Source organism: Eleginops maclovinus, chromosome 19 (assembly GCF_036324505.1).
Source record: "Eleginops maclovinus isolate JMC-PN-2008 ecotype Puerto Natales chromosome 19, JC_Emac_rtc_rv5, whole genome shotgun sequence".
Taxonomy (NCBI): Eukaryota; Metazoa; Chordata; class Actinopteri; order Perciformes; family Eleginopidae; genus Eleginops; species Eleginops maclovinus.
This window is the reverse complement of record NC_086367.1, coordinates 13338497-13357658: the sequence shown is the minus strand read 5'-3', so window position 1 is coordinate 13357658 and position 19162 is coordinate 13338497. Positions and strand designations below refer to the sequence as shown.

The 19162-nt window shown below is 39.8% G+C and overlaps 3 protein-coding genes across 4 annotated transcripts; 1 reads left to right on the top strand and 2 right to left on the bottom strand.

Moving 5' to 3' along the window:
- The first annotated feature begins 656 nt into the window (after positions 1-656).
- yy1a (YY1 transcription factor a) lies at positions 657-4870 on the top strand. The gene is made up of 5 exons (XM_063908260.1): positions 657-1282; positions 2257-2407; positions 2802-2862; positions 3101-3259; positions 3459-4870. The coding sequence occupies exons 1-5, from the start codon at positions 784-786 to the stop codon at positions 3639-3641; spliced, it is 1053 nt and encodes a 350-aa protein (XP_063764330.1). The 5' UTR covers positions 657-783; the 3' UTR covers positions 3642-4870.
- Positions 4584-11223, bottom strand: tpp1 (tripeptidyl peptidase I). The gene is made up of 13 exons (XM_063908259.1): positions 11070-11223; positions 10550-10624; positions 9907-10046; positions 9644-9794; positions 9102-9223; positions 8812-8996; positions 8481-8679; positions 8189-8377; positions 7692-7761; positions 7333-7453; positions 7090-7251; positions 6733-6858; positions 4584-6052 (listed from the first exon to the last, which is right to left on the bottom strand). Exons 1-13 carry the CDS (start codon positions 11078-11080, stop codon positions 5912-5914), a joined length of 1692 nt encoding a protein of 563 aa, XP_063764329.1. The 5' UTR covers positions 11081-11223; the 3' UTR covers positions 4584-5911.
- A 576-nt stretch (positions 11224-11799) lies between these two features.
- On the bottom strand, positions 11800-18104 carry mis18bp1 (MIS18 binding protein 1). 2 transcript variants are annotated; one of them, XM_063909675.1, is made up of 16 exons: positions 17255-18104; positions 17024-17161; positions 16589-16899; positions 16340-16413; positions 16042-16163; positions 15809-15899; positions 15554-15663; positions 14686-14843; positions 14515-14578; positions 13755-14430; positions 13449-13651; positions 13198-13331; positions 12961-13100; positions 12795-12882; positions 12638-12692; positions 11800-12377 (listed from the first exon to the last, which is right to left on the bottom strand). In XM_063909675.1, exons 1-16 carry the CDS (start codon positions 18021-18023, stop codon positions 12277-12279), a joined length of 3234 nt encoding a protein of 1077 aa, XP_063765745.1. In that variant the 5' UTR covers positions 18024-18104; the 3' UTR covers positions 11800-12276. The 2 variants fall into 2 exon arrangements, with proteins under 2 accessions (XP_063765745.1, XP_063765744.1); XM_063909674.1 differs by having other exon boundaries at positions 13198-13337; positions 17255-18103.
- Between the last annotated feature and the right edge of the window lie 1058 nt (positions 18105-19162).

Here is a 19162-nt window from a genome sequence, read left to right as displayed (position 1 = left end):
CTGTACTTAAATACAAGTTTGAGATACTTGTACTTTACCTCAGTATTTCCATAACTACTACTCCACTACAATTCAGGAGGAAATCTTGTACTTTTACTCTACTAGATTTATTTGATACCTTTAATTACTTTGCAGATTTTGTTTAATGATGTAAAATATAATAAACACTTAATACATATTTTAGTTACACATGGAATAAATTCACAAGCTAGTCTGCAGTATAAAAAGTAATTAGAACTAGCGGCACCTTTACCAGCTTTGATAAACACTATGGTACTTCTACTTTTACAAATAAAATAGAAACATTTAATCTAAGTTGAAATAAAAACCACCAAGACTCAGCTATGACAGTGTGGCCTCATAAGCTTGTGTTGTCCGAGATATTATTATTATTATTATTATTATTATTATTATTATTATTATTATTATTATTATTATTATTATTATTGTATGGTTATATATGTATATGTTATTAACTGTGATGATTAATACGATCATTACAACATTTAAATATTTCCTGAACAAACTTGATAACATACATTTACATTCAAGTCAATAACTTTATGAGCACGATTTGTAGGCATTTAAATGTGCAAGTGCCACTTTTGAACGGGACCGTTTTAAACCAAATCACGCGAGATCTCGAAAGTGGAGCATTGTGGCGACGAGAGTACACTAGTGTAGAGTTGTTTTCGGAGAGGAAGGAGTAAGATTGTGTGTAGTCAGGAGGGTAAAGAGAGTGCATAAAATAGCATAACAGCAGGAGGAAATACAAAATTAACCATGGCTTCGGGGGATACCCTGTACATTGAAGCGGACGGGTCAGATATGCCGGCAGAAATAGTGGAACTGCATGAAATCGAAGTAGAGACAATCGAGACCACAGTTGTAGGAGACGACGAAGAGCACCAGCCTATGATCGCCTTACAGCCGCTTGACACGGACGATCCACACTCAATTCACTCTCACCAAGAGGTTATTCTGGTGCAAACAAGAGAGGAAGTAGTGGGCGATGAGGACTCGGAATTGCACACGGATGACGGATTTGAGGACCAAATCCTCATCCCAGTACCCGCCGTGGAGGAGGACTATATCGAACAGACTCTGGTTACTGTAGCCGGGAGAAGCTCGTCCACAGGCCGGATGAAGAGGGCTGGAAGCGGAAAGAAAGCTGGCAAAAAGAGCTATCTAAGCGGGGGAGAAATGGGCAGAAAATGGGAACAGAAGCAAGTGCAGATAAAGACTTTGGAGGGGGAGTTTTCAGTGACTATGTGGGCATCGGGTAAGTTCAGACTCCTGAGTGAAATATTTCTTGTTGGCTCCACGCTTTGTTCTCAGCCAGTGTGCCGTGTGATTCGGCCCGGCTTGGGCCTTGTCCTCCGCTAAAGTACGAACTATTTTTCCACTCTGAGGCAGTTATAAGCCATTCGAAATGTTTTTGTTTTTATGGGAAGCCATGTTTTATGTGTCGATGGGCGCCGCCATATTTCCCCGGACTAGAAAGTATGGCGGCCCGAAAAAATGGCGTTTATTTGGCCGACGAAGATGGCGGCGAGAGTGGGAGCGAGTGCAGCTGGCTCCGCGAGGCCGCTGTGGCGCAGTTCAGTTCATCTGTAGCTGTGGTGCATTCAGGAACCCCTCATACTTTACACTTCCGAGGCTTTAATCTCACCATATATGTTCATATGAATCGCGCTAACTTGATCTTGTGTCCAAAATAGTCCCTCTGTTTGCTAGTGCTGTGTCAGCCATCATAAGTGCTATTTGATTGAGATGACCACTAATGTTATACTATTTACAGTTTATTTCTTTTTTTTAATCAGTGACCCATTTATTTAATTTAACAAATTGAACCTCCCGTTTTTTGTAATCGGATAGTTGTAAAATAATTTAATTAAAAAGTGTACATTTTTGTAAAGTTTTGCAGTGAAAATGTTCCTAGATAATTTCAGCCTATTCAGTGAAGGGAGATGGTTTGCAGGAAGGTACGTGCATGACAAAATAATAATTCTATCACTAAAACAACAGTTTAAAACACATTTTTTCCACATCGTTTTGTGAAGAGCACATTTGGTGGCTTTATCTGGAGAATATCTCTGTGTCAACAGACCTTCGAGCCCAACCTGTATTTCCTGTCATATGCTTCTATTAGTAGTAAATAGACAACAGAGAAAGGGACAGGAAATGTCTTGAGTGGTGGGCCTGTAAAAGGTCCTCTCTTTAAAATTATCAACACCTATGTTCCCCTCCATTCAGATGACAAGAAGGACATAGATCACGAGGAGCAAATCGTGGGTGAAAACTCTCCACCAGATTACTCTGAATACATGACAGGAAAGAAGCTTCCCCCTGGAGGCATCCCAGGCATCGACCTCTCAGACCCCAAGCAGCTGGCAGAGTTTGCAAGGTAAGTGGTAATGTGATGTTCACACAGGCGGTAGTCAAATTCAGAGAGCCAACCAGAACATTATTCAAATCTGTGATCCTGCTCAGCTGTATTTCAAGCCAGGTGTATTACTTGTGAAAGTTTAACCAGGAGTTATTTCTTTTTATAACACAAAACACTTTCTTTTTTACAGTCTATATCTGCACGTTAGAATGTCTATATTCATATTTAGCTATTTGTGTGTTCAGTTACTATGTGCTGCTGTGTGTATTGTAATATATTTTTGTGTACTGGCTTTGAAAACAAGTATCACTTTGGGAGAAAACATCTTAAAAACTAACATACTGGTCTTTATTAATCTGGATAGTTCTGTGATAATATTGATGACCACTTTTAAAATTGTAATTTCTTTCAGAATGAAGCCGAGGAAAGTAAAAGAAGACGATGCACCCAGGACGATAGCCTGTCCACACAAAGTGAGTGCAGTGACCTGTTTATTACTAGAACATACAAAACTGTGCAAACCATGAGGGTTAATCTACAAAAACTGTTCCTCAGCTCTACTGTATGTTTATTTATGTCTTTTATTATTGACATTACATTAGTAAGAACAGGCATGGTATGAAGAGATGACTTGATACTGTTGCTAAGCCTACTCTGTAAAGTGAATATGTCCCGAGTGATTTGCTTCATCTGGTTTTTTCTTCCACTCAGGGATGTACCAAGATGTTCAGGGACAACTCGGCGATGAGAAAGCACTTGCATACCCACGGGCCCCGTGTACACGTCTGTGCAGAGTGTGGCAAAGCCTTCGTTGAGAGTTCAAAACTGAAAAGACATCAACTCGTTCACACAGGAGAGAAACCTTTCCAGGTGAGTTCCTTTTTTACGATATGCGCGTCACCTCATTTTATCTTCTGGGGAAAGCTCCATAGTTGTAGTTTGAGGAGAGAAGAAAGATTTCACTATGCTAACTTTGCTCAACTGGTTTTGTGAAAAAGCAAATGATATACAAACCTTGCTGTTAATAAAAAAAGAGCTAATCTGTGAACTCAATCCCTCTCTTCTGCAGTGCACATTCGAGGGCTGTGGCAAGCGGTTCTCTCTGGACTTTAACTTGCGCACACATGTGCGTATTCACACTGGAGACCGCCCGTATGTGTGCCCCTTTGATGGCTGCAACAAAAAATTTGCTCAATCTACCAACCTGAAGTCTCACATCCTCACACACGCCAAAGCCAAAAACAACCAGTGAACGGACAGCGACGCAAGCGAACACTGGAGGACTCGCATCTTCGCTCTTTGGCAAACTAATGTCCCGTTACCTGCTTTGTTGTGAGAGAAGAAGTCCCCTAGGTGAAAGGTTTTTGAGAAATGACCTTTTCTCAAACTTTTTGATAAACTTTTGGAGGTTAGATCGATGAACTTGTGAGAACCCCCCTCAGGCCTCCTACCCTACTTTGATGCTACCTGGATGGAACAATTTACGCTTTCTTCTTGTGAAGATGTTAATTCATGAATCTGCACCTGAAAACGTATTTATACCGTAACACAGCCAGTTTAAAAAGTTTTTGCAATACATTTGTCAACTTTGCATCGATCCTTAGCAATGACACATTTTCAATTTTGTACTTTCCCCAAGTGTGCATATTGTACACTGTGTGACATAAGCTCTGTGGTAATGTATGTATTTAGATGGTCCCGTAGCTCTTCTTGGGTTTCACAGTTTGTTTTAGCTCTCCCTTTCTCCTTCATGTGAGTGTGTTTCAAGGGAGGAATGAGTGATCTCTGCTTATTTTTATTTTGTACAACACAATATCAGAATCATGTAAATACTAGCCATGTGATTTTCAGTAGTGATCACTGATTAAATGTTTTCCCCCCTTGCACTACCAACAAAAAGTGTCATTTGTCCTCAAACAAATCTCAGCCTATAGTATTATGCCTGAAAGCAATGTGATTTAGACTGACACAGGATCTGTGACTAATGAAGCTACTTTGGATCTCTTATCTTAACTGTGTTGGTGGTTCTCATCTTCATATTAACGTTACGGTTATAAATGTTCATTTGAAGATCAATAACAAACAACAAAAATGTGTCATTAGTATTTCAGGTTATTTTAGCGGTTCAAAATGGTTTGTGTGCTAGAGTTGACATGTCTTTGTTTGGTAACAAGCAGGAACAAAAACAAGGAAGTGAAATAAATTCAGATTTAGTTGTATTTTTCAAAACACTGCATATACACAATTTGCAATTTATCACATCTTAAAACTTAATTCAAACACTTAAAAGTGGCATCCTGCAGCTGGTAAATTGTTTAACAATGGCTCATACAATCTGTCAATCAGAAACAATTGGTAACATTTGAGATGATAGTGGGAAATCAGGTGTTCAGTGGTACCATTACATATTGTTGTCCTGTTCAGAGACAGGTTCGAGGATTTTTGTCAGTTTTGCAAAATAAACACGACATTATTCAGCAATTAGGAGATTTGTTTGCAATTGATGTCCATGTACTTTAAATTGTACTGGGTTGTTTTTAAAAGAATGCATTTTCAAGATGCTTCTCGACACTAAAGTTAACCCAGAACATTCAACTCACATTTCAAAGTCAATTTCAATCTTTCTCACATTAACTCCATCATCTGATTTGATGATTGACATGCTTTAAAGACTAAAAGAAGTGCAATAATCAACTCACTTTTAACCCACATATTCCAGTGCATTTGGTTTGGTCATTGCTGCAGAGCTAATGGCAACCACCTAAAGTAAAAAAAAGGTCCTGGAAATCTTAACACACTATGTTCCCATTTCATATTTTAATGCATGCAAAAATAATTCTTTTTTTTTTGCCGGATGAAATGATTTGTACCTGGCTGTCCCCTGCAGAGTGGTAGGAGGGCCGATTAGTCTAACAGTATTGTACTAAGTCTTACTACACACCCAACCTGGAACTTATTGTAGCCTCAGTGTCCTGATCAGTCGAAATGACTGCATCCGGTGTATAGATTCTTTTTTGACGTTTAACAGTTAAAAAAATAAAATCCTATTCACAAAAGCCCTGTCTGTATATTTAGGAGGTGAACTGGTGTGAGCAGTTTAATGTTGCTTATGCATAGGAACCAGTTTACCTACACTTCCCACTTCTGTTTATCTAGCTGCATGGACTTAAAAGGCAAATAGAAATCTGGGTCAGTGAACAGGAGAAAAAAGCAATTTGCAGTGTAATATTAAAAATCCAAAAATCCAATCCCTGCCATTACATTTTAAGGAAACAGTTTCAAGCCTTTTGAAAAAAGAAGATGTCTACTAAAGAGTACCTTTTAATGAATAGGTGAGGATGACTAATAAAATCTTTCCCTGAAGGCTGGAATATTGCAGTGTTAAACTTCATATGAACTCAACAAAACAACAAAGCATAGGCATAGTTTTCCCTCCATTTCAGCGTCCTGCCTGTAGATGTGTGTATAATACCTGCTCCCAGAGCAGACGCCCCTTTATGGTTTCTCATGAACTGTGGATGTTCACTCAGCTAGCAGCGCAGCTAGCAGTTCAGGGTAGTTGGGCGTCCCCCAGCCTGTGACAGGGTCCCAGGATGGTGCAGCACAGAAGCCTTTTCCCTGGACCTGTTCGTCCAGACAGCTCAGGTGACAGCCTTCAGTCACCTGCAGATGCAGAGCATTCAGTAAACACGAGTACAAAATGGGAAAGGGTTTCCATTTACTTTTCTTTTTGAATATACAAACCTTCAGCTTTAATGTTACAATAGCAAAGTGACCTAAATATATCAAATGTCTGGTTTCTTTTCATACTTAATGTGACGCTCAACTGCAAATAAGAGTTATTTTGTTCAGTAAGTAAGGTTTTCAATTTTGCAGTTCCACTTATAAATATGATGAAATACTTAACAAAGGTCCTCAGGGGCCCTCATTATGTACATCTGTACAATCTAATAAAAGCCAATATTACTGTTCTGCCGAAAATACTTCTGTCTTTACTTTCATGAAGCCTATCATTATTTTTGCCACAGTAATTGAGGTCATAATGAAGGCATTTTATTGTGTTTCTAATGTGATCCTTATGTTGTGTAAATCACATATTTAACACTACATTGAACTATTATAAAATAATTGTAGCTGAATAAACACATTTCCAACGTTGTCAACAACAATGCTATTAGTAATTAGATGGAGGTTAGAATTTATGGCAAAGCTTTAATTTAGTTACAATAAATTGCTGATGCATGTGTACCAAAAGGGGCCATTAGGGCTAAGTGTAATAGCTTCATAAAACAAGCTTCAATGGGGAACAAGCAACATTTTTCTACCGAAATATCTTGACTTACATCAAACATAGCTTTCCCTTTGAGCTGGTAGAGGCGAGGGTTGAGAAAGCCCAGGACAGGCAGGCCCTGCAGCAGCCGCTGGTCGTTGATGAGGGACAGCATGCCTCCGACCACAGGGGTAGACGCCTGAACAAGAAGTCAAGCAATAAGAAAGCACAAAGTGAGAAATAAATACTGCAATTAAAAATGAATGCTTTTTTAAATGTGACATTTAAAAAACGTGTTTGTTTGATTTAACTATATTTCTTTTTCAGCTTGTATTTTTATTTGTACAACTGCGTTCCTCTGCTTTTTAAATCAACCATTTATCTCTCTGTTCTATTCAATAAGTATAAAACTAAGCTTGACAAATCTTACTGAGGTCCCAGACACCCAGGGGACGGGTACTCTGTTGATGACCACCCAGTAGTTATCGGACAGGGCGGCCATGTCCGGATAGGCCCTGCCGCTGGTGTTGAAATATGCCTGAGGGGGAAGCGTTGCTGCTACAGTTTTCAGGTACGCATCCACCGCACTAGCCTACAGGAACACAAATATATAGATTTAATGACAGCTTGCAATAATGGAGCATTACCAGAGCTGAGGACATGATATTATTACCTGGTAGTCCGGCATCTTGAAGACATTGCTGAAGCCTCCTCCACTGATGTAATCTGTTACTTCATACGAGACCTTAAACGGGTTTTTGAATGAGGTTCCTCCTACTGTAGTCACGTATGGACTGAAAGAAGAAGCAGGACAGGTTAGTGCTTCGTGACAAAGTCATTTTTGATGGCATAGCTTTTGGATTGATGTATCCACCTTAGAGTGCAAGCTTAATTCTTTGTTAATTCAAATGAAACATCTTTATGTCTTTGAAGAGTACTAAAATACTTATATGGTGCTTTGAGGAAACTCGCCAGCATGCTATGCCTATGCTAGTGTCAAGCATAAACTACTTTATTTCAGAAACGTTTTACCTTGATGCAGGAAAGCTTGGCCTGAAGGAGTTCTCTGTACCCAAATGTCTGCAGCCTGCACCACTGTCACCTGAACAAACAAAATTGCCATGATAAAGATTGATGAATGTAAGCGAGTTAAACAAGATCAGTGAGTGTAAAGGTGATGCAAGTAATCATGACGCATGTCTTCCTGAGATCGGGCAGCATTTCCAGATGTGTTGTAAAATGTGGAAAAGCTATGGGCAAAAAGTAACATGTAAACCTGTTTTCCTGCATCCTGGAGCCAACATGTCATGGGTGTTCATTTAAAACAATAAATGCTTTATTCATGTTTCAAGTGAAGAAAAAAAAGAAAAAGAACTGGGAACAAAGATGATTAAAAAACCAGAAAAAAGAGAGACTTCTCAGTCAATGCATATAAAAGGAGAGGCAAAAATGAGACATTCATTTTGTTGAGTGTCTGTGTTTGATACAAGTACATGTGGAAGTTGTTTGCATACTTCCTCTTTACTGACCAGAAGCAAAGAGCAGAGAGAGTCCCCTGACGCCGGCCTTCATAAACTCTGTGTTGATGCGCATCATGTACGCAGCAGACAGGCTGTCTTCATCATCTCCGTAGCTGATGGTGTGAACCCAGGGCAGGTCAGACATGTTGCTGAGCAAAACCATCCACTGGAGAAAAGGCTCCTGGGACTCGTGCCGACCTGTCAATTTCAAATCAAAGTCAACTGAAAGGCAATACCTTAACCTTAAGTTCTACGTTCAGTTCACCACACTAACTAGTAAGCCTCCCTCTCTTCTACAGACCTGGATTGGTGAAGACCCATGTGGAGATGTTAGCCCCTGTGCTCATGATGTACTCTACATCCAGACTGGCCTCAATACCAGCCTTTCCTGCTCCCTGAGTGCCTACAACCCGGTCCACCTGAGAGAGATGCTTGAAGCTACTGCCGTACATTCCCATGAACTCCGCCAGGTCTGCAGGGCTGTAGTACTGCTCCAGGAACTAAAAGAGAGAACAGCTAGCTAAAGTGAGAAAGTACACCAAGTTGTGGTGAGATTATAGTGTCTGAGCTACTGTCTACAGCAACACAACACACATATGTTGATTAATAAACGTAGTCCGAGATGGTCACACCTGAGCTACAGCCTGGCTGTTGTTGTGAGCTGTCCCAACATCAGCTGCTGTGAGGTTATAGCGGGTCCTCAAGATCGCAGGGGTCACTCCCAGGTGCACCCCTGCCTCAGACTGCTTTAGCTCTCTGTTTGAAGAGGCTTGGCTGAGGTCTTGCCCTTTAGGAGGAAGACGGTGAAGCCCTCCAACTGTGGAGACAGGAAAAACAAATGTAAGTCCAGTTCCTATGTCTAAATATTCAGCAATAACAGATGAAAGCTGAACTTTTAAAAAGCTATTCAAACGGTTCTCACCAAAGTCCAGGTGCTCGTGAACATCATCATGAACAGAGTATGGAGCTGAAGACCTCACCACAGAGTGGCCGTCCCTGATGTAACGGTGGAACTTGCTACCTGGTAGCAGCTTCTCTGCAACCCTGAATAACACAACAACAACAATAACAGGTTAAAGGTCTTCAAATCAACCAAATTCTAGACAAAGGTATGCATTTCCAGCTTTTTTAGGAAACTTAATGGCAAAACTGATATAACATTATATTGACTAACAGCTGCCAGTAAGTAAAACATTGCCACAGGATAGGTTTTTATGGTTATTTTCTAAAGATGAAATAACGTTGGTGTATGATTTTAAAATCTTGAAGCTAACAGTGAGTTTGATTTTAAGCAATAACCACAGAAAGAGGAACAGTCTCACGAGATATGAGCCTTTTCATGGTTTACACAAAGAGGGAACTTGAGCAGGAAAAGAAACTGTATGCGTCTCAACTGTCTCAAGAGCAAGTAAAAAATATCGTTGTGCAAGCAGAACAAAATGTTGCTAAAAAAGATATGCTTACGCTGCAGTCATGCTGCACTGTAAAAAGTCCTCAGTATGTACAGTCAGGCAGCTTGTAATCCCATGACTCAGCAGCCAGTGATGCACCACCTTCTGGGTCAGTTTAGACGGCCGCACGACGGAGGACACTTCATCCAAGGTGAGGTATTTACCTATGGAGGACAAAACAGGCCTCTGTCACTCCATTTCTAGAATGACAGTCTATGAGGTTATTTTAGGTGCTAGTCCTTGAAGACTACTGATCATTTTCAGACAGAGCCCTACCATATAGTCCTGAGTCAGGATCTGACACCAGTCCAAGTATTGACTCCAGCAAGTCAGTGTTTTGCTGCTTTAGGGCAAAGGTCAGCCCCAGCTCCTCTGTGGGATCCAGCCGACCAGCATGGTTCCAGTCGTCTGGTATCCTGAAAAAACGTTTTACTTAATAAATATGGCTTCATTTTACCTGATTGTGTGAAACTAAATAAATAGCTGCTAACAAACCTGTTGACTGTTAAGTGATTAACCCCCAGTTGATTAATTTATACCATTCTGTCCTGCAGTTCATGGGGTCTTCAGAAGTTGTTTTTTAAAAAGTCAATAATAATCAGAAGATACTTAGAGGTATTAGAGACAAACATTGTTCAGTGTGGTACAATATATATCCGATTTGCCAGACTTTAGGTGAGAGTCACATACTAGGCACATCTATTATTATAGCAATTCCCTCAACAGTTCTCCTTCCTCTTGTATACAAGAATATTTGCTGCAGAATTGGGCTGTCAAAACAGGTCTGTATTCATGAAAAAATGTTAATTAGGGTAGACTCCTACATTTTAGAAAGAGAGTTTAAACAAGGTGAAATACAAACTAGATTATATAAGTTGCACCTAAATAAGGAAACGGCTCTTAAAGGGGATTTGCTCACAAGACATCTTGGTCATATTCCAGATAGCCACTCCAGACCAACGAGCTGAACAACAAGGGGAGGGAGAAGGTCAGCCTGGTGGAAGGAGAAACCAAACATTGTCAAATAAAATGTAAACATGCAGAGCTTTTTAAGACACGTTAATAAAGCACGGACGTATCAAAACCCTTGCTTCCGTGTGTACTCAACGGGTACAATAAAACAAAGTCTCAATGTAACACAGCATAGTTTGTAGGTCACATTAAAGGCATTTATCAAAACGCAGATACGAAACGAATTTCTAACTCTGTATTGATAGCAGAAAAACGCGTTATTTATAGTAGCCTCAACATTATGTGAACATCTTAACTTGCTTTGTTAGCTGGCAGCTATCTATCTAGGTCAGCTAAACCAGTAAAACTAAAAATACCAGCTGCAGCGAATCACAATTCACGGTAAACAGTGAACGCTTTCTGACCGTTTTATTTCCCAGTTATCTTTAATGAAAATACACAACTATGAACATTTACAAAGCACTCACAGTGTGGTCATGGTGTCCTCGGTTAGTTGTGTACACTCTTCTGTTGTGTCTGCTGAGCAGCCGGTTATGGAGGCAGCAGTCACGTGACTGGCTTTCACGTGACTGCTGCCTTTTTTTTTAGTTTAGGAAGTTATACAAAACAAACTATAATAGTTAAAACTATAATATATTAAATATCAATCAACAAAACAGTACATAAAACAAAACAGGGATAAAGAAAATATCAAACATTAATTATTAGAATATCGTTTTTTGTTTTAATGGGATCCACCATACATTTACTGGATTCCTTCTTCAAAAGTCAAAGTAAAAGTCCACTTTATTGTCAAAGTTTCCATATGTGTTATACATACAGAAAATTGAAATACCGTTTCTCGCAGTCCCACAGTGCAAATATAAACAAGAACATATAAAAAGGGGGTGTACTAAAAAAAACCTAAGTAATATATACATATGTTCGACACAATCAACACGATCTTCTGGATCTCTTCAGGAAAAAAAGTCAACATTTAAATAATAAAAAAAAAAGATTAGTTTAAATTTTGAGAAGAGTCCGAATGTTGTCATTAAAAAAAATGTTATTCACATCTTATACTTTTACCATTTGAATACTATACCATCACATGTGTAATGACAATGAAGTACTATCTCCTTCAGGCCACGGAAAGCCAAGAGCAGACTCTCCCAGACAGAGAGAATTACACACTCACTCTCACACACGTCTATAAAATCCATTTAAACTCCTTTAATAAAATGAGTACATGTGTATATCATGTTTATTGAAGTTGCACTGCAGTCAGATGTAACAATAAATGCTGTGTTTTATTTCTTAAAGTCAGGGGGTTACATTTGCAGGTTTCTTTTGCCAAAAAGGTTGGCAGTACTTTCCTAGATAATTGATCCCCCATAAAAAAAGAAATGAAAAAAGTAAAATTCCTCAATCTTTATTAAAAGGATAGTTACAACTCCATCTGGGGCCTAGGAGAAACCCTATATTTACAGGTACAGTGGCAAAAGTCTGGTTTTGACAGCATGTTGCAAATAAAAATTATAAAGCAATTCCCAACTGTGTTTTCTATTGAATTGTAGGTTGCTCAAAAGGTTCAAAAAAATATTCAACATTATAAACCTAACATCAAGCGAAGTTAAAACACAATAATGATTAAACTCTTACATTTGTAAGAGGAGACAAAAGTTTTAGCTGCAATCAGAAATCGTGTGAGAAGTAAAAATCCTCTTCCTCTCCGCTATCAGGCAGCACGGCATCTTTTCCAGGAAACATCTCCCAGACGACAAAGTTGTCAGTATCTAGTGACAAAAGTGTGTGTGTTACAAGCTTACATGTATAAATATAACGACTTTCAAATTTGTTAACAGTTTTTATTGACTTTTTATCGGACAGTTGGAATCCACTTTATACACAATACACAGTGTAATAAATGAACAGCTGTCATAATGAAAATCAAGTTCAACAGCTCTACCTGTGTTTTTAAAGTTCCAGCATTATAAACTTCAAATGAGCTAAAGGGCTACTTTATTATACCCCACACATTTTTCAGGAATCCTACCTGTGTTACCACATCTTCTCATTGTTCGTTTAACTGATGGCGTTGGTGTGAAGGTCTGAAAGAAAAAAGGATGGAAAATGTTTTTGTAATAAAATATTAAAATCCAAGCGCTTAGAGTAATTAAGAACCTCCTAAATTAACTACGAAAAAGTAGTACCTTCGAAGAAGCAGCCTGTTTGCAGACGTTAAACTGATTTTTTTTCATCCTCTTCTGGAGTTGATGGACGTACTTCTCGTTATTGGTCCTTAAAAATCAAGAAAAAAAGGCAGGTTAAACATTGTACTGGGATCAGTTCTGACAGGCAGAAGTCAACGCTATTCACCTGTCGAGAGAGCCCATCATGCCAGGAGTGATATTCACACATTGAGGAGTCTTTACTTCTGGGAAAACTGTCGACGTGGGGCTCAGTGGCTCCATCTCAGACAGATTGAAGTCTTCTTCACTCTGACACATTGAGGGAACCTATGGATCAAGATAGGTCATGAGGGGAACAGTTATCACTCATTTGTATTGTATCATGATGATATTTATGAAAATACAAAAACAGAGAGGAACTAACCTCGAAACGTTTCCTTTGCATGTAATCTGAGCTGAAAGCATCCTCCACATCTTCTCTGGGCATGGCCTCAAGGAACTGACGCACTTGTTGCTTCCTCTTAAAGGTTCCCGCTCTGGCAGATATCACTGGCGGATCTGTAACTAGGCATGGATTATAGTTTGAAAAATCTCCACATTTATCATGTCAACTATTCTTCAAAATGAAATAAGATGCAAGATTAGCTGCCATCCAAACATCAAAACGTTCTCTACTTGGATCTTTTGTTGCTTTCACTTCTTCCTCCTCCTTCTTCTTCTTTTTTCCTCCCTTCTGTTTCTTGGCTGTCTTCTCTGGAGTCTGGGAGGTCGCCTGTGATGTGTGCTGGTAGTGGCACTCTTCTGCAGAACGTGTCCTGACCATTTTCGCCACCTTTGCCCAGTACCCTGCCATGTACTTAGGAAAGTAGGACACAGCCCTGAAAAACATTTTTAAAAAACGTGAAGGTAGGACACAGAGGTATGTGACTTTCTAATTTTGCAAAATGCTACTTTGTCACTCAGTAAGACTACAAAACGTACTCTTGAAGTCTCATAAGCTCGGCCTCTGTCCACTGCTCTTCATCTTGCTCTGGTAGATGTGGTGCCTTGCCTTCTTTTGCTGTGGGTTTTTTCTTGCTGGGTTTTTTCAATTTAAGCAAAGGCTTTGGAGGTGATAGTGACTTAGGGCATTTACTCCGCTTCTGTTTTGTACAGGTTCCTCTGGTTATCCTCCCAAGATCCTCAGAAGAAGAAATGGATGACACACTTGTTGGAAGAACTTTGCTTGCTTTCCTGCTGCTCTTCCTTTGCACCTTCTCTGTCTTCTTTCTCCCTTCGACCTTATCCTGTGAAGATGCTGATTCTGCACCTGATGATTCTGGGGCTCCTTGGACAGCCCGTTCGCTTCCAAAGACTTCCACCGAAGGCCTTATGGTGTCAGGCGCCTGCTTTTTTGACCTCCGTGTTGAAGACTTTTCAGGTTGGTTTTGAGGAGAGGTCTCCATAAAAATGTTTCTCTCTGCAGCTTTTCGCTTTCGTCTGGACATTGTTGGTGTGCCAGAACACTTTTCAGGGTGCGTAAGTCTGTCTACAAGGGAATAAGAGGGATTTTCATTAAGCTCAACCTTTGCTCGGGTGTGTCTGCAGGGAGGAGCTTTGACCCGCCTCAGTGGGACTGATGCCTCTTTGATGTTGGCTGGTTCACATTGTTTATGGCCTGGAAGCATGAAAGTCAGTTTGTCAGCAAGCAACTCAGAAATAGTTTCAGTAGACTAAAACTAAAGCTCCAAGTTATGTTTACCTTCACTGTTGGCCGCGCGGGCAGGTTTCGGTGACTTGCTCGTAGAAACTGTTGTGGTGACATTCTGTCGGATATAAAAATGAAACACGGTAATATTAATCAGAAATATCACTTATTCGGACAATATTCTGGCTTATTATGTAACATCTGAGTTCAATTTGTGGTGCTTACAGGGAAGCAGATGGTGGTCTCATAACAATCATGGATGGTAACGTTCATATTTGCATCCAGGATAACTCTCCCTCCCTTCCAATACTCAAGAGGTGTTCTGAGCACACGGCCACTTCGGGACACCTTAACATCAGACAAGGGGGGAGGACGGGAATCCGCTGGAGAATAAGAGAAACACATACAAAGTTTTAAAAAGTATTCAAGTACAATATCAATAGTATTCAAATACTTATTATAAAGATGCACTACCACACATACAAATCAACGATAATGTTTATGTGCCATGCTAGTGGCTTTAGAGAAGCAATGTTGATCTGTCGGCTCAATCTTCTGTTAGGGAATATTTTGCTTAGATGTTTAACTTTGACCCGGGTTATAATTTGCTCCTTCGTCTGTCTCTTTTCCCACGGTCTCTCTGGCCTTTGGGTTGCTGTTATCTCCCTTAAGGAGGGGCAGATTGGGCGCTTTGTTGATGCAGTCTATGAGCGAGCACAAGCTGACATGAGATAGGTTATTGCTCAGGGACATCTAGAAGCCCTTCTTATCTGGAAAGTAGGTTCCCTGGTGTACATTCTTTTCCCATGTGCGTCAACTTTAGTTAGATGTAGGATCCATATTTTTGTTTAGTCTGGCGAATGAAGAATGTCGATTGTCCATTCGGAACTAGTTAAGACATCGTAGTAGAAATCTTCAGAATCGGTCGGACAACCGCTCTGTCAACTCGTGGCTGCAGCCAATGTCTTTTGAGTTCTCCGGCTGTTCACTTCATAATAAACCTTCAGTGTTTGCCATCAAAGTTCCAGCTCTCTGTGTCTCTCTGAGTTTCATCTCCATTTCTTCAGAAGTTTCCATCACATCTTGTACTTACGTGTATTTAAGGACTTTTGCCTGTGCCGCTTCACAGTTGATGCATCAGGATTAGTCTGCGAAAAGACGCGGCTCCTCTCACTTTTCCTGTCTTTGCCCCTGCTGGGGACGCTATAACAAAACAAAATTGGTTGTTGAAAAATCAGAATTAAGATACATATTTGTAAGTTTAATTTTGCATGCTTAAATGATTCAACGTCACAATAACATCTCTTTTCTGTGACGGCATGAACAAAACAGCAATGAATATTCTTACTCTTTTGACTCTGACAGTAACTTCTCATAAAGTACATCCCAGTCTGGAGGAAACCCATGAGCAAACTTGTTCAAAAGCCAGTTGGGAAACCCTGCAGATACATAAAAAAAATACTATTATACCACGCTGTGATTTTCACATGTTTATGTGCATTTCATAATGTATTTTTGAATGTCTTTATGCCAAAGTAAAAATAGTTTAAAAAAGATCTACCTGAACAGAATCTCTCTTACCAGTGTCAATATTCATGTTCATTCTGCCGAGCAGAATGTAAATGCTGCCGGAGGTAGTCTTCACCACATTGTTAGAAACCCGTTCCACAATCACGTTAGTGTTCCAGGGTACGTTGTCATCCCTGGGTGGAAAACACAAGTAAAAACAAAGCTAATGTTTATATTAAACCACAAAGAAAGTATTCAAAATATAAAGTATGAACATAGCTGTCTCAAAGTAGCTAGTAGAAATTAGAAAAAATGTGTTGCAATTAACTTGAGTTAAATTTTTTAATAAAGAAGTCTCAAAAACAATTACCTGTGGGTTCCACCAAGAAACAGACGATTGAGACTTCTCCTCAGGTACCATTTTTTGAGATGAATCACACTCTCCTACCAAAGAAGAAAACACAAGCTTTATTAGAAACAAAATTACCCTCAAGAAAGACACTTTCAATTCATTAATTTTGTCCTAAAATGTGCCTGGAAATTTAAACCTTGGTTTATGAGTTGATCTGAATTTGGCATAAGATTATTTTATTTTTCACAAATGTCATTCATTACTTACACATGGGAATTTTGTGTGCTGCATCCAATTATTTCGCCTGAACACAGCCTCTTTCTTAGGTATTGAGATCCGTGGGGAGTTGAGCACAAGGGGGTCTTCATGCAGAACAGGGTGTGCTGACAGTTCAGGGGCGGGGATGTTCTCAGACGGATGGGTGGCTGATTGGGTGTCTGATTGGCTGTCTTCAGTGGCTTCACTGGAAAGGTTAACAGCAACCAGATTTTCAGGATCATCTCTGAAAACAGTGTCCTCCATCTCACCCATGTTGAGAGCTTTAAAGGGACGCCTGTCTGTGGACTGTGGGAAATTAGCTGTGGATAAGAAAACAAGTCAAAACAGGACACAGAGCAAATCTAAAAATGAACTATGCCTACAGATGATAGCTAAAACATTATGCATGTTAGGATTTAATTATTAAATCTTCATATCACACACCCTGACAAAAGAGATTCCTGTTGGTACTGCAGACTTTATTAACTTCCTGCTGCTCTGTTTTAGATGCCCTCTTCTTCATGGAATTGAACATCTTGGCTGGAGATGTTTGATGACATCTTTTCAAAGAAACTATGCAACCTGTTCAAGGCAACAAAGAGACATCATTCAATTCCTTTCCCTTGATTATTAGGGAAGAGTTTGACTTAAAACAAAACAGCAATAATGTCTCACGTGTCATTGCTGAACTTTGTGGGTTTGATACCACAGGTTCATGCGTGAACTGGTCCATGCCAATTGGGTCAGCATAGAATCCTCTAACATTATCCACATCCTCCACGCAAGTGCTACTGTCCGCACTGAAAGCACGGGAGGTTTTCCTTTCTGGTCGTGACTGACCTATTTTGTCAAACTCCTGCGTCTCCCATTTTCTCTTCCTCAAACTATTTCTCGTGGGGGACAACATTAAGGGTGGAGGCATCCGTTTGTCATTGGGAGAATAGCTTACAAAGTCATTTTCCACTGGGTGGCTTTTTACTGGAGTCCTGCTGAACCCATTAAAACCAGCCGAGTCTCTGATCTGAGCTGGTTCGGTGTGGCTCGGTGGTCGGTTCACCAGAGCTGTTGACTCAAAGAAAGCCCTTCTTCTCGGTGTGCACCCATGTCCTAATCCAGGAGGCACTTCCTCTACACGCTCGCTGCTGATGTCCGAGTAACAGAAAGTTTTCTTAGGACTCGATATGGGAGAGAGAGTTAATGCCTGCGCTTCTTCACGATAAGCAACAGATGTATACTCTTTAAATTGGTCGGTCATCCAAGTGCTCTCTGATCTCGTTCTGGGCGGTTTAAAAACTCCTCCATAAGGCGGGTCCTTGCCTGTAAAACTCCCCTGATTTGCGGACGGATTGTCTTTGCTCACCTTAGACTTCAGTTTAGCAAACACCTTGGCAGGAGACTCAAACTGCATATGTGCTTTTTTGCATATATGCTGATACGACTCCATAATTTGATCGAATTAACAGCTCGCCCTGAATTTCAAATATCTCATCCCAACGGCGGGCTTTTCTTCTTCTGTTGTTAGTTTAATGGCTGTTGGCAACCAGGTTTATGGGTGCATTACCGCCACCTACTGTATTGGAGTGTGGATCAGAATTATCTACCCCTACAAAGAAAAATAAAGAAAATAAAATGTTAAATTCTCTTTATTAATTCAATTCGTCTTAAATAGTATAAAAGCATTGCTGAAAAACATGTTCTACTGTTTCTTCGACCCGGCTGTGTTCACATAATCCTGATGGATGTGTTCCTACTAAATGTAATTTTTTTTCAGTCTTGTGTGTCCTAATCTTAGTCTTGGTAATACATCTTCATCCTTGGTGCTCCTTTTGACTGTCCTGCCTCTGTTATGGCTTGAATGCATACAGGTGTCATCCTGTGTTTGCTGTGTCTTATGTTGCCACTCCTTGAAGACATTCCTTTTTGTTATTTCTTTTGCCTCAGATTTACTGAGTGCAATATCCATTATTTCCTCATGTTTGAGAGACTGCTTGGTTAATTTGTCTACAATTTAATTTCCCTTAATTCCTATGTGAGCTGGTATCCACATAAATAAAGTCTCAACATTTCTACTCCTTAACCTCCTTAGTGTTTCATAAATGTGATTAACAATATCCTGTCTACTATGGGATGTAAATGACTGAAGTGATATTATTGCTGCACAGGAATCTGAACAAAGAATAATCTGTTTGATTTGCATCTCTCCTATCCACTGCAGTGATGTTGCAATTGCCATCATCTCAACTGTGAATACAGATAAATGATCAGATGTTCTCCATTTAATTGTAATGTTAAATGTTGGTATAGTAAATGCAAAGCCTGATTTCCCTGTGTTAAGATCCTTTGAACCGTCAGTATACTGGGGCATGTGACTGGTATGCTGTTCCTAATCGTTTTTCAACCATGTTATTTTATTCCCCCCAACCCCTCCCTGATTTTTGGACTTGGTTCAATGTATCTTTATTCTCCATCTATCAATTTAGACAATGATGTAATGTAACTTTGTGGATGTTTAAAATTGGTGTTCAATAAAGTAAAAAAAACACGTTTGAATTTCCGGGTCAAGTCACACTTCCGGGTAAGGTT